This window comes from Sinocyclocheilus rhinocerous, unplaced genomic scaffold (genome assembly GCF_001515625.1).
Source record: "Sinocyclocheilus rhinocerous isolate Xijiao unplaced genomic scaffold, SAMN03320098_v1.1 scaffold950, whole genome shotgun sequence".
Lineage (NCBI taxonomy): Eukaryota > Metazoa > Chordata > Actinopteri > Cypriniformes > Cyprinidae > Sinocyclocheilus > Sinocyclocheilus rhinocerous.
Window position 1 is genome coordinate 192162 of NW_015637169.1, and position 15859 is coordinate 208020.

At 36.5% G+C, this 15859-nt stretch overlaps 1 protein-coding gene across 2 annotated transcripts in view; it reads right to left on the reverse strand.

Annotated features, from left to right (window-relative positions):
- Positions 1-861: 861 nt before the first annotated feature.
- Positions 862-15859, reverse strand: part of LOC107748786 (protein shisa-9-like) — a 72633-nt gene continuing 57635 nt past the window's right edge. Inside the window, exons 4-5 of one of the 2 annotated variants that reach the window (XM_016563736.1) lie at positions 6986-7096; positions 862-1372 (exon numbers count right to left, since the gene is read on the reverse strand). In XM_016563736.1, the coding sequence (XP_016419222.1) occupies positions 906-1372; positions 6986-7096 (578 nt within the window). In that variant the 3' untranslated portion in view covers positions 862-905. The remainder of the gene's footprint in view (positions 1373-6985; positions 7097-15859) is intronic. The other variant, XM_016563737.1, reaches the window with a different exon arrangement.

Below are 15859 nucleotides of genomic sequence, written 5' to 3' on the forward strand. Positions count from 1 at the left end.
CAGATATTGCAAAGAATACACACAAGTCAATTTAGCAAAGTTGTTTTGGCAATGCTACTTATGACATTGCCGGATTTGTTCACCTCCTCCGTCACTATTGCACCTCATCTCTGCGGGTGACTGTCGTCCCCTGAAATGTCTCTCTTGAGTTCTGTCTGTAACAGAGACTGGCTTATCGACCTTGTCTTTACCTGTGCTGTGTCTCAAACAAGAGTTTGAAATAGAAACAGCCAGAATAGCTATGACTTGATGTTGGCAGTTCGTTCTCTGGACAAGTGCTGGAATGCATCCTTTGATGATGATGTTGAGGTAAAGAGACCTAGGGACATTGGACTTTGTCAAATTCACCTAGACCCTTATCCGTTGACTGAAATAACAAACCCTTAGACATCACAACACTTGAAACTCTCTTTCCCTCTCACGGGGCACCTTGGTTTCTTCGCTGTCCTCTTCCGTATGCTTCCTCGCTGTTCTTTGTCCTCAGTGGTCTAGAATTGTCGGAATAATATCTCACTGCGTGGCAGCTCTTGGCTGATGGAAGCTGACAGCACAATGGCCTTGTCCAGAAGGGTGTGAAGGCTCCTGAGGTGCAAGGCTCCTGTCCTTTGGTATCGGACACAAGGGTCTGGGCCACAAGAGACATCTGAAGGCCAGCTGTACGTGAACATCAGGCCAGAATTTTAGAGGGGAGGTAGGATCACCAGGGATTCAAGGCCCATGAAGAATCGGAATCAAGACCATGCAACGTTTTCCCCTTCAGTTCTTTGTATTATAGAACAATGAATATAAATCTAGTCCAAAACAAATACATGGAGGAAATATACTATAAATATAACTGAAGTACATGTGTAGAAGCTTATCGAAATCAGGCTTTCTTGTGTTTGTATCCTTTCCAGGCTTTCCCCTCAGACCGTCACTTCTGTTTTGCTGTTCGTGGGCAGTCCCTTGTGTTTTGGGTGGAGGTGCGGAGACTGTCTGTACCCCAGAGGCTGAGTGAACAACTCTGGAAGAGTCTCGATGCTAAACTGACGCTTGTTGGAGAAGGCCTGGCGCCGACTGTTTGGTTGGGACAGTGGTGGCTGTGGCCGCATCATGAGAGGGACCTGATGTTGGACATGGCACTTGTTGGGGTCCCAAACTTTGAAGGCCGAGCTCGAGGTGAGTGGGTGGGTGTTAGTCTTGGAGATCTTGGGCTTGGAGACTTGAGCTGACGTAATGGTGATGGCCAAAGGAGTATGGATGTCCGGAGGGGGAAGAAAGGGTTTGTCTTTTGGGTGGAAAGCAATAGGCTGGAAGGTTGCAGGCGAGGATTGGCGGTGTGCGTAATCCATCATGTGGTAGCTCTTGGGGTAGTAATCCCTTGCTGTAGTATCTGCAGAGAGAAAGGGCAGGAAAAAACTAACAGTTAGAAATAAAAAGGCTAACATTGTGACAAATATGCAATACGTTCATTTAATAGTGTTGCTTCTACACTCACATACCCTACGGTGTACAAACCTAATGTATTTGACTATATTTAGTGTTTAGAGGATCTAATGAGTAAAACACCTGGAGCAGAGGGTCATCAAGTGTGACATGAGGATGCCCTCAGCTCTTTTTTACGGCACGCCACACACATGCATGCATGCATGCACATACATACAATGACTTTAGGGAGCTGTGGCTGTTCACATCATGGTCATGATGAAATATGAATTATATAGGCAGGACTCTGTTTGAAAGGATCAATGCAAGGAATGTCCAGTGAAGAGAAGATTCACATAGTTGAAAGGAGACAGTAGAATGGTTTGCAGTTTGATCTGGTTTTGTTTGTATGGTTAAAATGTGTTATATTGACACTTTGAGGTACAAGGACAACCTACGAAGCAGGTTCTAGAACATTTTTAAAACATTGTACTGCAACATTACCCAACTGAAACCAAAAAGCACTTTCTGTGAAATGTTTTAAACTTGATTGGAGCAACGATCCACAGTTTTACCTGGTGTTTACTATGGTAATCTCACTACAGAAGCTGCAGTTATAAATGCAGAACTATAATTATTATGCACTATTGTGTGTAATATTTTGATTAGTGATATTTACAGTGGCTTGGTAAAAGTTAGGTACAGTGCCTTGCGAAAGTATTCATACCCCTTCTTTTTTTTCCACGTTTTTTTATGTTGCTGCCTTATGTTAAACTGCTTTAAATTACTTTTTCCCACATCAATCTACACTCCATACACCATATTGACAAAGCAAAGACAGAATTGTCACAACTTCGTAAATTTATTAAAAATCATTTAATATAATTTGAAGAAGTGTTTCTTTCACAAAATGGGTATTATATATATAACTATAAAATATAGGCTATTCAATTTTTCTCCCTCTTGAAAGCACTCATGTCACTTCCATTTCTTTCGGGATAAATGAATGAATTCACGTGTTGTAAATCAGTCTGTAGGCCTATAGCGTATGCTTGCAGTTATTTCTTCTAGTTCTTTCAAAGCAGTTCTTTCTGTGTTTCCGCTCACATATTTTTAAATCTGTTTCATTGAGGTTCCAAATAATGGATCATTGGCTACGATATAACACCTAGAAGCATATAGCTATTCTTTTGCACACATGCAAAGTATGTTGCAGCTGTTATTTCTATGAAATTATGTTGTCTTTGCTATTCTGTTACTAATAAAATAGTTTACTGCTTATCCTATTTTGGCACAATCCCTAAATTGAACTTGATTCAATTTTTAGTTTTACTAAGGGCATCCATCTCACATGAAATTGAACTATGTCAAATATTCTACCTGAGCAGTGCCTGGTTTCCTTCAAACATGATGGTTGGAATTGAGGTTCATCCGACCAGATAATATTGCTTCTCACAGTCTGAGGGTCCTTTAGGTGCTGTTTTGCAAATTCCAAGTGTGTTTTCCTGTGTCTTAACTGAGGAGAAGATTGAGTTTGGCCACACAGCCATAAAGCGGTGGAGTGCTGCAGTGATGTTTGTCCTTCTGTAGGTTTCTCCTATCTCCACATATGATCATGGAGCTCATCTAGAGTGACCATCAGCTTGTTCATCACTCTAACCAAAGCCCTTCTCCATCAGTTCCTCAGTTTGTCCAGGAGGCCAGCTCTAGGAAGAGTCCTGGTTGTTTGCTGTTAGACCTTTTATTAAGACATGTGTGCCTTTCCACATCATACCCATTCAATTGAATTTGCCACAGGTTAACTTCACTTGACGTGTAGTAACATTTAAAAGCAATATGAATGCTCCTGAGCTAAATTTCAACTGTCCCAGACAAGGGTATGAGTACTTATGCAATGGAATCATTTAAGTTTTTTATTTTTAATAAATGTACAGAGATGTTAAAAAACAGTTTTTTGCTTTACCATTATGGTGTATGGAGTATAGATTGATGTGGAGAAAAAGTAATTTAAAGCAGTTTAACATAAGGCAGCAACATAACAAAATGTGAAAAAAAAATTATACTTTCGCAAGGCACTGTACATATGTGTTGGGCTTACGTACAGGGTTACGAATGGTATAAGACAGGCTGGTTATTTTATTCTTTTGCAGGTTGAAGTGGGTTAGCATGTTAGCATAGTTGACAGAGGAGAGTTAGCCTTTTAGCCAGTCTCGTCAAATTAGCCCATCTCCGCTGAGTGCTGCAAGCTATAGACAGGCCACTCGCTTCACTGCCCTCAGACATAAACAATCTTGCTTCACTGTTTTGTCATTTTTGTCTCCTTTTTCTTCTTTTCCATCCTGACTTCCTATACTGTCTTTTCTCGCTATCGATTGAGTTATGGCTAATGCATGAGGCAAGTACCTGCTGACAAGGAACACAAGCATGTAGCATAATTTCATTGTATATATACATGTGATCTCAAAGTATATCCTGGCCCGGTGGCAATCATTGTTTCTGCCAAAATACTGTAGTCACTAAAGTAAAACTGTGGTAACTTGGCAATAGCAGCTACTGTTATGATTCTTTTTGACCGCATCAGTACGGACAAGCTCACTGTTTGTAGTTGTGCATGAGTGAATGTCGGTTAGTATTACAATCAGCTTAGAAGGTCAGAATGAAACCCGAAGGGTTTTTAAGGATGTTGCAACATGCTGAGGGCCAAAGCCATGTCTCATCACAACACGTCGTACGTGTTTGAAGAAGTTACAAAATCTGTGTGTAGAAATATGACAAAATTTACCCAAATGAGGATGTTAATTTGTTCCTGTAGATAGTGAATCAAGCAGTAATTTGCTAATGCGGTTAGACAGGCAGATTAGCTCATATTATGTTTTTAAGTGTGCACATCCATTAGCACATTCATGTGCTTTTTAATTCAAGAGTGTTTTGATTTGAATTTGAAGGAGAAGAGAGGAACTAAAGAATCACAATTCAGTCGACTTCCAGTGAAGGTCCAGTGAATAGGTAATGTGGGCAGTGTGCATTGAGTAAGCATGAATTATTTAGGGAGTGTGTTTAAAGAGAAGGACACCAAGATGTATTACCCTGATAATGAGCAAAAGAGGAACAGATTTGACACACACACACACACACACACTTATGCCATATACACACAATTAGCCTGAAAAAGATTCTATCTAGACAGAGATATACAGTATTATCATTATTAAAAAAAAAATTGTAAGTTTTATTTTAGTGCAAAGGTTAGGATTATGGTTAGTCTCTAGTAATTATTTTATCATTTGTGCATATGTGTTTGGGCCATTTTGCCTTCATTTTTGGAACTTTATGAAGAAAATGCATTTGTAGACTATTATATATAAAAATATATTTGTAGGATATTGAACACATTGTTACCTCAGTATAAATACAATAGTAGTCAATGAAATGATAGAAAAACATTTTGTGTGTGTGTGTGTGTGTGTGTTTGGTCCTCAGGGGCATTCAGGCACTGCAACAGGAGAGAATGTGACATAACGGCCTGATGATGTCAGACACAGGAAGTGCTCAGAGAGTGAACATATGTATCTAACTAATGAACAGACGGTAAATGTACCAACAGCCTCTCTGTCCATTTCTTCTCTTCCTTTCTTACCATCTCTTCCCCTCTTTACCACATCTACTATTTCTCTCATATTTCAATGCGTACCAATATTTCAACATACCCTAGTCTGCGCCGACTCGCGCATGTGATCCGCTCCGTGCTATCGTGTCTCTGGACCGGAGCAGAGTGCACCGGTGGTTAGCGTGACACAGCGCGAAACCAGACTTCTTTTTTTCCTCAGTGGAAAGCATATTTACACGGTTTGAATCGTTCCCTGTCCCCTATATAGTGCACTACGTGCCATTCACTGTACAGAAAATACTAATTCTGTGGACAAGTGACCGATTTCAGCTGATGAGAAGCTGAAGTATGCAAGCTTTGAATGCAAGCTTTGAATGCATATATCTTCTAAATGCGAATTTTGTCACTGTTTTGGAGCACACTGCCTTATAGATAACCTTAAGACTAACATATTGATACTAACACCCAAAAAACTTTAATTTTGATTTCAAGGGGACTTTAATTTTGAGAGTGTATCCAAACAATCATATATAGTTTGAATAGTTAAGCAAATTAAATGCACTTTAATAGTTTTTAAAATGACTTCTTTTTTGTTTCACAAAAGACAAAAAGATGTGGAGGGTGAGTAAATGATAATAGAAAATACATTTTAGGTTTACTATTCATTTATTTTGTTAAACAACTTAAAATTATGTGTTTGTATGCTGAAGCGTAGCAAACTAGTTTCAAATTAGCTTCCCAACCACTAGAAAGAAGATTTGCAGTATATACTATCGTTCAAAAATTTGGGGTCAGTACAATTTAAATAAAAAATAAATAAAAAAATACTCAGTATTTATTTAGCTAGGGTGCATTAAATTGGTGAAAAGTTAATGTAAAGAAAAAGTTCATGTAAAGACACTTAGAGTATTGTTACGAAAGATTTCTATTTCAAATAAATGCTGTTCTTTTGAACTTTCTTTCCTTTAAAAATCCTGAAAAGAATTATCATTGTTTACACAAAAATATTAAGAATTTAAAAATATTTATAATATTTCAAGAATATTAAGAATTGGAAAAAAAGGTTTTCAACATTAATAATTAATAATGTTTCTGGAGCAGCAAATCAGCACATTAAAATGATTTCTGAAGAATCGTGTGACACTGAAGACTGGAGTAATGACTGCTCACAGGAATAAATTACATGTTAAAATATATTTAAACAGAAAACGGCAATTTTAAATGGTAGTTATACTTCACAATATTACTGTTTTACTGTATTTTTGATCAAATAAATGCAGCCTTGGGTGAACATAAAAGGCTTATTTCAAAAACATTTAAAAAAAAAAAAACTTTACCAACCCCAAACCGAACTATATTGATTTTATTTTATGATTTTATAGTTCTTTTTATTTAAATTTTTTTTCTTGGTACAACCAGGTAAATAAAATAGTATATTTTCAAATATTCTATGAAAATCTAAGCTTTAGTGTCCTTGAATCTGTTTTTGTATGCTGTTGTTCCAGCAGCATATGGTGTATATTTTTCCTTAATTTCATGTATAGAACACATTAGTACATTTCAACTGATTTCCCATCAGCCCCTAGTTCTCGGGGGTATGTGTCTCGGGGGTAATGCGCTAAGAACGAACGCTAGTGTGGCTGTTTAGTGAACAGGCCCCTCTGTGTTTGGAGTCATGCTGTGATTGATTAGCGTGTGTTTGTGTCCATTATTATCATATCCGCATGTGTACAGTACACGCTCCCGAGAACGCCCGCCTGTGATTCTAGTAACATGTCAGGCTTTTTTTCCCTCTTGATCTGAGAGGTGATATTTGCATATGTGATTGCATTGTGTGTTTTCCCTGCAGTCAATGACACTGCGAATGATTTGCAATGGTAATCAGTGGTTGTGGGTAAAGTGACCTTGATGAACATGTGTGGCGTTTATGGTGTGCATTACAAGATGTGACAGCTGTTTGTGCGTGCGTCTTACCCATGGTTTTGAGAGAGGAGTATTTGTTGAAGCCCAGGTTGCTGTGAGGCTGGGACAGAGCCATTGCGGGACTCAAAGGAGGAAGCATGACATTATTCAGGTGGTTATGCTCTGAAGGAAGAGAGAAAGCACAGGAGGAGAAGGAGGACAGAGAGGAACGAGGGAGCAAAGAGGACAGAGAGGGACACAAGGAGGAGGGGTGCGTTAGTAAAAGGGAAGTCAGCATATTTATAGAGAGATGAGTGCATGTGATTATACAGTAAAGGAGAAAGTCTGTCGTTAATTTCAGCGAGTAAAGGGGAATGAAGGACGTGCATGAGTCTTATAGCTCAGAGGTTCCTGTAGAGCGTCAAGGTCGTGGGTTCAGTTCTCAGTGAACACATCAACTAATGCTATGTATAGCTTGACTTTAAATGAAAGTGTCTGTTGTATAAATGTGTGAAGGCTGCTGTTGCATAACGTCGCAATCTTAATGAAGTTCTCAGTTATGTTTTATGCAAGTACACTGCAAAAAGTTTTTTAATTCGTCTTTTTTGACTTTCTTCTCAGTAAAAATAGCTGTAAAAATCCTTAAAACAAGATTAATTTACTTGAGAAGTGGCAACGCGTAAGATATTAAGACTAGTTTTTAGAGAAATAACAGTATCTTTAACCCTATAAAGCTTACTGTATCATATTTGATATTCACCAAATTTTAAAAGGCCTCTAAATTATCAACATGATCAAAAACTTGAAACCTGTCGTACACAATTTGCTACGTCTTCTGTCTAGTTTATACGTTTGTATTAGCCAGTATCATTCGAAAACCACATCATGTGTCTTTTTGGTGTGAAATCTTTAATGATTTTTGTAAAGTAAATGTAAGAATAGCTTTTATATTGTTAGTAATATTTCAAGATGAACACTTACTGGACTGAAGCAACTATAGGCTTGATAAGGTCCACACATCATTTTTAGAGAAATCATTTTTAAGTATGTATATCAAATATGACGCAGCAAGTTTTTGAGGAACATTTATTTGTTCATCACAAAAATCATAATTTTATTGCATTGCATTATGTGTTTTGTCTACACAATAAAAACAAAGTAATAAAAAGTACCGAACTTTGATCATAAAACTAAGCATTTCATTTTCATCTTACTAAGACATCTGACTATAGAGATATAAAGTGACAACTGATATGTACGTAGTCTGCTATACTGTTCTCAAAGATCTTATTGGTTTACATTAAACTGCATCTCGTTGTCACAATTACAAGCAACCAGAATTCCATTTTTTTTTCCATTTTTGTCCATGTACTGTAAATATAAGCAACTGCACCAAATGGCATATATTTGCTCAGTTTGAGCCTCTGTATAAAATTGAATACGAGCTTCTTATTCTCCTATGTCATACTAAATGAGCCATCGGATATGATACTCGTATGCAAAAACACATATGCAAACTTTTTTAGATTTTATATTTTGTCTAAAGATTCAATAAACTCTTCCATTTGGAATAGTTTGATTTTTATGACTATTCTTTCATAAATCAGGCTTTACAGGGTTGGTGCATATGTATTTTGTCTTCATGCACTGGTGGATTTATTCCTGTTTCAAGTATAAACAAGTTAGAAAAAGGGAAAACAAAATCTACCAAAATATATGACAAAATATGATAACAGTATAGATATCTATGAAATTGAAATAATTCTTTTAAAAAAAATCTTAAAATATGACATTTTTTTAATTCATAAATTAAAAAATATGAAATAATTCTTGTTTAAAGATTTTTCTAGATATTTTAAACTGGAAAACAGTAATCCCTTTTGAGAAATAAAACAATTGAGACAATTGCTGAAACGTAATACAAGCTGCAAAATTAATGTGACAGCAAAGCCTCAGATCAGTTGGTCTTGGAAGAATTTGATGAGAAATGTTTGAGTTCATATAAAGGACAGTGAACACCCACCAACTTTTCGGCAGTTTTGGTTCCGGATGTTTTTTGGGGTTTTTTTCCATTCATTTTCTTCACAGGTACTGCAGTTCAAAAACCAGTTTCAACCAAATCCAACCATCTCCACCATGAATCACAAGCAGAAACGTGTTTAAAGATCAAAAATACAAAGGTACGTGACATCATTTATTGTGAGACTATTCATCTTAATAATGATATCTAATAGACATCACTGTAGATTACACAATTAAATCAGAAATGATTTCCACTTCTAGTAAAATTGATTTCTTTGATTTGTGGATCTTTCTTCAGACTGTGGGTCGTGTAGATCTTTAGAGATCTCATATATAACTCATTGGCATCTTTTTCTCAGGAGAAAATGTAAGGTCACTGCTGTCTAGTAGAAACAATTGAGATAAAGAGATCACATTTTTTCTTTCCTACGGGTATGTTTGTGAACGTGTGCCATTAATTACCATTTCAAAGGCGGATGCATGAGAGACTGCTGTATATGCGACAGTCTGCTGTCTATACGCTGTGTGGAGGTCACTAAAGGTTATTTAGGACACACATCCTGTGTCCTCTCCTTTGGGCTGGGGTGTGTGGTCACTGACCTGATTCTGTCAGATCACTTTGTGCTTGTGTGTGTATATTCACTTAAAGGGGTCATATGATGCGATTTCAAGTTTTCCTTTCTCTTTGGAGTGTTACAAGCTGATTGTGCATAGATAAGATCCCTGAAGTTGCAAAGACTAAAGTCTCAAAACCAAAGAGATATTCTTTATCAAAGGTAAGACTCTGCCACGCCCCCCTAAAACGGCTCGTTCTAACACGCCCCCACATATCTACCTCACTATGTGGAAATATTAGCATAATGCCGCCCAAATGTTCACGCAAAGAAAGAAGGCGTGGTTTCAGTAACCGCAGTTAGTGTTGAAGCAGCATGTCAGGGGGAGACCCTATGTGTTTCTAGGCGAAAGCAAAAGCACTTTATTTGGCCTTCCGAAAGTAGATGCATTTAGGAATCTTTAAGATTACTTACAACAGAACAGCAATGCATTTTATGGACGACCGTTTCGTGAACCTAGGAGAGGAGGTAATTCTGACTTTGCTATGACAATCTGGCGCTTCTGAATCAGCTACTGTTTAGTTATTAGTTTAAGTATTTGCTATTGACCGTTCAAATGCCAGAGCGGACTGCGCTTGTCAAAGGAGGGGGCTTTGTAGAAAACGAAGCGTTTGAGAGAGGCGGGGCATAGAGGACCTACAATAATGTACAGTATTTTAAAAATAATGTGTTTTTTGAACCTTAAAGCATGTCAACATATTCTGTTACACCAAATACACAAAATAATGATCTTTAAAAAAGCATCATATGACCCCTTTAACGTATACATGTTAGTGTTAGTGCATATGTGTGCTTTAGGATGGCAGGACGGATCGTTATGCCACATACATGCAGTCCATGTACAATTAAATGCTCAGGTTATATCACAGCAAATGGATGCAGATCATAGATTATGTCAGGTCCAACTTGTGTCGACACACATATTGTGTTTATTGACACTGTCTGACACATTTGAAAAGGGTTAATCATGCACACACAATCACACATAGCATTATAAAAAGAACATTTCCACTTAGTTAGTCCTCCGGTCCAGATCTGCTGTCAAATTGCTATCAAATACAGAGTTCTGGCATGAAACTCTAGATGGCGCAGTCTGATAGGTCTAACTCAATCTGATCTAATGACATCATTATCACATGGCACAGGAGAGTTGTCATGACAGAAATGTAATTTCTGCATGCATTTGTGTGTTTATTTGTTATGCAGCCTGATGCATTCTGATCATTTTAAAAATGATAAATAAATACTTTTTAATTATGTTTATGGCGATTATTGGTGGCTTGCTTTCTTTTGAGATTTACGGAGAGTATTGCTCATCACCTAGAATTTGCCTTAAAAAGCAAAAGCAAACAAACACAAGTTTGCTTTTTTTTTAAGATGTAATTACACTCACTGATGACTTCAACAGAAGCATTTCCAGAATCTGACTGATGCTGTTTATTGTAAATAGATTCATAGATAAAGAGCTGTTTCTTCATCATATATGCAGCGTTGTATTGATCAATAAGCATACTGGAGCTATGTGCATTAAAATATGTAAAATACTTTGTATATTTTATGTACGCCATGTTTTATGCAACTTAAAGACATATTTCTTCATGTCTCTTGCACAGTGTGTGTCTGTAGTAAAGCCTGGCTGATTTAGACCCATGTCTTCCTGTCAATCTCCACACCAACTCAATCTCATTCACAAAAGGAGATCTGTGTGTTCCTCCAAATTAATTATCTTTGCGCTCTCTCTTTCTATATATATACAGTATCTCACAGAAGTGAGTACACCCCTCACATAGTTTGAAACTAAAATCTGAAATGACTAAAGTGCCTTTTTTAATGAACAACATGCTCTTTTTACATAAAAGTCTTGGATTTACTATAAACAGTAGACATATAGTCTCCATAACACAAAATATTTATCATTATAGCAATGATCATGTAAAAACTGTTATAAAATTATTTTGGTGAAAGAAATTATATTTTCACCTCACATTTGATGGTTTATTCCTCATTTTTTCTTATCAGTTGTGTACATTTGGGTATTGTGTTACATATGTTGTTAAATTCATGTTTATTGCATTTTTTTAGTGTCGTGTGTTACCATGATGGTGTTTTTAAGGACATATAGAATAAGAGATCTGTAACACTCCATACCGATCTACTGTAGTGTTTTCCTCTAGAGGCTTGTTCTAGAATAGAAGTGTCAGACTTCCAATAATTAAAGGTGTCACATCTTTTCTCAGTTTCTTCTGAGTTTTTCCAATTCTTCTTATTTTCTCTGTCTGTTATGTTGTGAAAGAGAATGGGTAAGATAGAGTCTGGTAGTGTTGGAAATACGGATTTTTCCGTACATTTCTGCCATGTGTACGTTAACTGACAGTCACCACTGATAAGCTACCACTAAATATTGTAGAAACTTAATTTGCTGTAAAGTTGCTTTGCAACGATTTGTATCGTGAAAAGCGCTATACAAATAAACTTGAATTGAATTGAATAAGGCGTCAATCAAGCAGAGAGATTCTTTAATTAAAAGCGCAGATTTTCCACTCTTCCATTCAGTAGCATAGTAACGAATGTCAGTTTGTAATTGAGATTGGTCAAAGGCTCTTGCATGTGAAGTGATTCTCCAATGCAAAGGGTGTCAGTCCTGCTCTTGGGCATTCACCATCCTGGAGAGCTTGGATCCACCCTGCTCCAAAACGTCTGTCTGGAAAGTCCTAGTGATCCTTAAGATCTTGATCACCTGGTTCAGATGTGTTTACAGGTTTTTTTCAACTGCTTACACACATTTTCAAAACTTTGCCTCTTTTTTTCCCAAACTTTACACCAAATCCAAGAAATTGCACACACAAAATGCAAATATTTGCATTTTGTTTTATTTATGCAAATAAAATGCAAATAACATTTCATATTTGTATATTTAAAAAATATATATTTTAAAACACAGAGCTCACAACATTATTTATGCTGTTATAATTTTGCATGCAGTGTAAATGCATTCATGCTATATTTCAGCTATACTGTTGAACTGTGTAAATGCATCTGATTGCCACTCCAGTCACTTCTGTTTCTTCTGCAGTGGAAAGATCGATTTTGTAGATACTGATTTCATGTGATTGGTAACAGCCCTACAGGTTTTTTTCAACTGCTTACACACATTTTCAAAACTTTGCCTCTTTTTTTTCCAAACTTTACACACAAATCCAAGAATTGCACACACAAAATGCAAATATTTGCATTTTGTTTTATTTATGCAAATAAAATGCAAATAACATTTCATATTTGTATATTTAAAAAATATATATTTTAAAACACAGAGCTCACAACATTATTTATGCTGTTATAATTTTGCATGCAGTGTAAATGCATTCATGCTATATTTCAGCTATACTGTTGAACTGTGTAAATGCATCTGATTGCCACTCCAGTCACTTCTGTTTCTTCTGCAGTGGAAAGATCGATTTTGTAGATACTGATTTCATATGATTGGTAACAGCCCTATATTATCTTATTATATTAAGTGAAATTATTAAAAAATGTAAGAATTTGATATGAAAGACGATACATGCATTTAATACGGTTAGGGGAAAATGCCCTTTAAATAGGTCAAAAATTACCTGGAAATCAATTTAAATAAATTTTTGTATGCAGTATTAAGTCATATAAAACGTAATTTCCCAACAACAAATATGTGGCCAGTGAAAATGCTGAGTGGCTAGTAAATTTGGAAAACCACTAGCCACAGTGGCCGGTGAGCAAAAAAGTTAATGTCAAGCTCTGTTGACAAATAAAGATTTTGTGTGTAAGCAGTTGAAAAAAAACTGTAATAAGATTGAGGCTAAACTCCAAAACGTTCCAAAGTTCCAAAAGGGGTTTTTTGCAATGATGCCAAAAAAGAACAATTTGGGTTACCCAAAAAAACTTTCAGCCATTTTTTTCTTAGTGTAAAGAACATTTTAATAATCTAAAAAGCCTTTTTCAACTGTAAAGAACCTTTTGTGAATTGGAAAGGTTCCATGGATGTTGAAGGTTCTTCATGAAGCCAGAGATGCCAATAAGAACCTTTATTTTTATATTTATATTATTTTCTATAGAGTGTAGGAAGGTGGCCCTCCACCCTTTCTATAATGGCTGGCTATGTTCACACAGCAGCAAAATAAGCTTGTTTGAAATGAAAAGTGTTATTCTGTTCATACACAATTTGCTTATGAATGTTATTCAATTCTATAACTTAAAGACTAGTTACAGAACAGAGAAACAGACAGAGAACAGTTAGCTCTATACTATACTGTACTTTATAATCTATACTATACTTAATAACATTTCTTATTAAAATAGGAAGGACGTTTTTTGACAATAGGCTTCATTTACATCAAAAACTATGATTAGCTGCTTGCTAGTAAGTTGCAAACTAGCAAGTAAAAAAAAAAGAAAAGACTTTTAAATTGTGACAGTGTTTTAGAGTTCATAGGCATCTAGACGGGGACTGCATTTCATTTGGGTATTTAGGTGTCTTTTAAGAACAGTTAGCTCTATACTATACTGTACTTTATAATCTATACTATACTTAATAACATTTCTTTTTTGACAATAGGCTTCATTTACATCAAAAACTATGATTAGCTGCTTGCTAGTAAGTTGCAAACTAGCAAGTAAAAAAAAAAGAAAAGACTTTTAAATTGTGACAGTGTTTTAGAGTTCATAGGCATCTAGACGGGGACTGCATTTCATTTGGGTATTTAGGTGTCTTTTTCTTATTGAATATTACATTTTACCCTCAAATGCATTAAATTATTGACATAAAATAGGTTTTTAACTACGTATTTCACATTGGTTTGAAAAATGTTATCAGTTTTGATATTTACTGCAGTTAATGTGTCTGCTGTAGTATGTATAGGACAATCTGAGCCTTTCACTTGTTTAATCTCAAACACTAACTTTATGTAGACATAGCCAATGTAAAATTATATTGAACCTCTCAGAAAGCACATAAGAAATTATGCATTGCTCTGAAAGCCTTTGTTGAACTTTGACCTTTATACAGCATATTTTTTACTTTATTGTCCACGTGCAGTAGCTGTCCATGGAGTTTGTTGATAACAGACTGGTCTGAAATCAGCTGAGAGGCTTATTTTCAGCATGAAGAGAGAATTCCTGGTCTGCAGTGCACAATGCCTGGAAGTCCACACTGTTCCAAGTTCTGGCGCTGGTGGATTGACATTACGAGCACGAGGCTCTGAGCCATTTTCTGCGGTCAGGCTGCAGTTGTAATCTAATAATCTAATCTAAACTCCATTACACGCAGACGTGGAGATCAGACTCTGATACAATCAGACATGACTGTGTCTCACACTATATCTGCCCCTTACCCTCTTTGTCCTGTTCTGTTTGCTCACATTATTCTTTCATTACATTCACTGATTCCTGTGAAATCAATTAATCAGCAACAAATAAAGAATTAAAGGTCAGAGGCCAACTCAGCCCATCTCATACTACAAACTTTTTTTAGCATGCCACTTTATGATCGACATCATGTGACATGTTGAAGGTTAAAAATATATTGCTTGCCCCAATTCTCTCTGCTCTCCATTATTTTATTTTTTTCCAATCGCTCGTTCCTCGTTGTAGATGATAGAGTGATGGGTGGGTGGCCTGTGCTCCTCTCAGACTAGAGTTACATAACTTAATGAACTGCTAAATGGCTATTGAACTGTAGCTCCCTGTAACCAGTGGTGTATAAAGTACCTGAAAGCCATACTCAAGTAAAAGTACAGATATCTTATTCGCCGCCAGCTTTCTGAACCGCAGTGTGTAGTCATTAATGGAAGACGTGCCTTGGCGCAGCAACTGGTCGGACACAGATAGCACTCCTGCAGTGTGACCAAAGACTTCTTTGAAATGGTTAGTGAAGGCATCATATGAATTAATTATGGCACTATTAGCGTTCCATATGGCCTTAGCCCACAACAACTTACCATATTATCGCAGACGATGCTGTATATCGCACACCCCAGCCTCGACTTGTCCGCGGGTCATCTGCGGGTGTGCGCACTTGTTTGCACATGAGCAAAGGTGTTTTTAGGAGTCTAATTTGCAAGCGCCAGACCACTGATTGGTCAAACCTGCTTTCCTGCAGTCCGTGTTCTTCTGACTTCTGACTATTTTGTAGTAAGTAACGAATATGCTTTGGGGAAATGTATCGGAGTAAAAGTATACCTTTTAATTAGAAAATGTAGTGGAGTAAAAGTAAAAGTTGGCTGAAATATAAAAACTCAAGTAAAGTACAGATACTCCCAAAAAAATACTTAAGTACTGT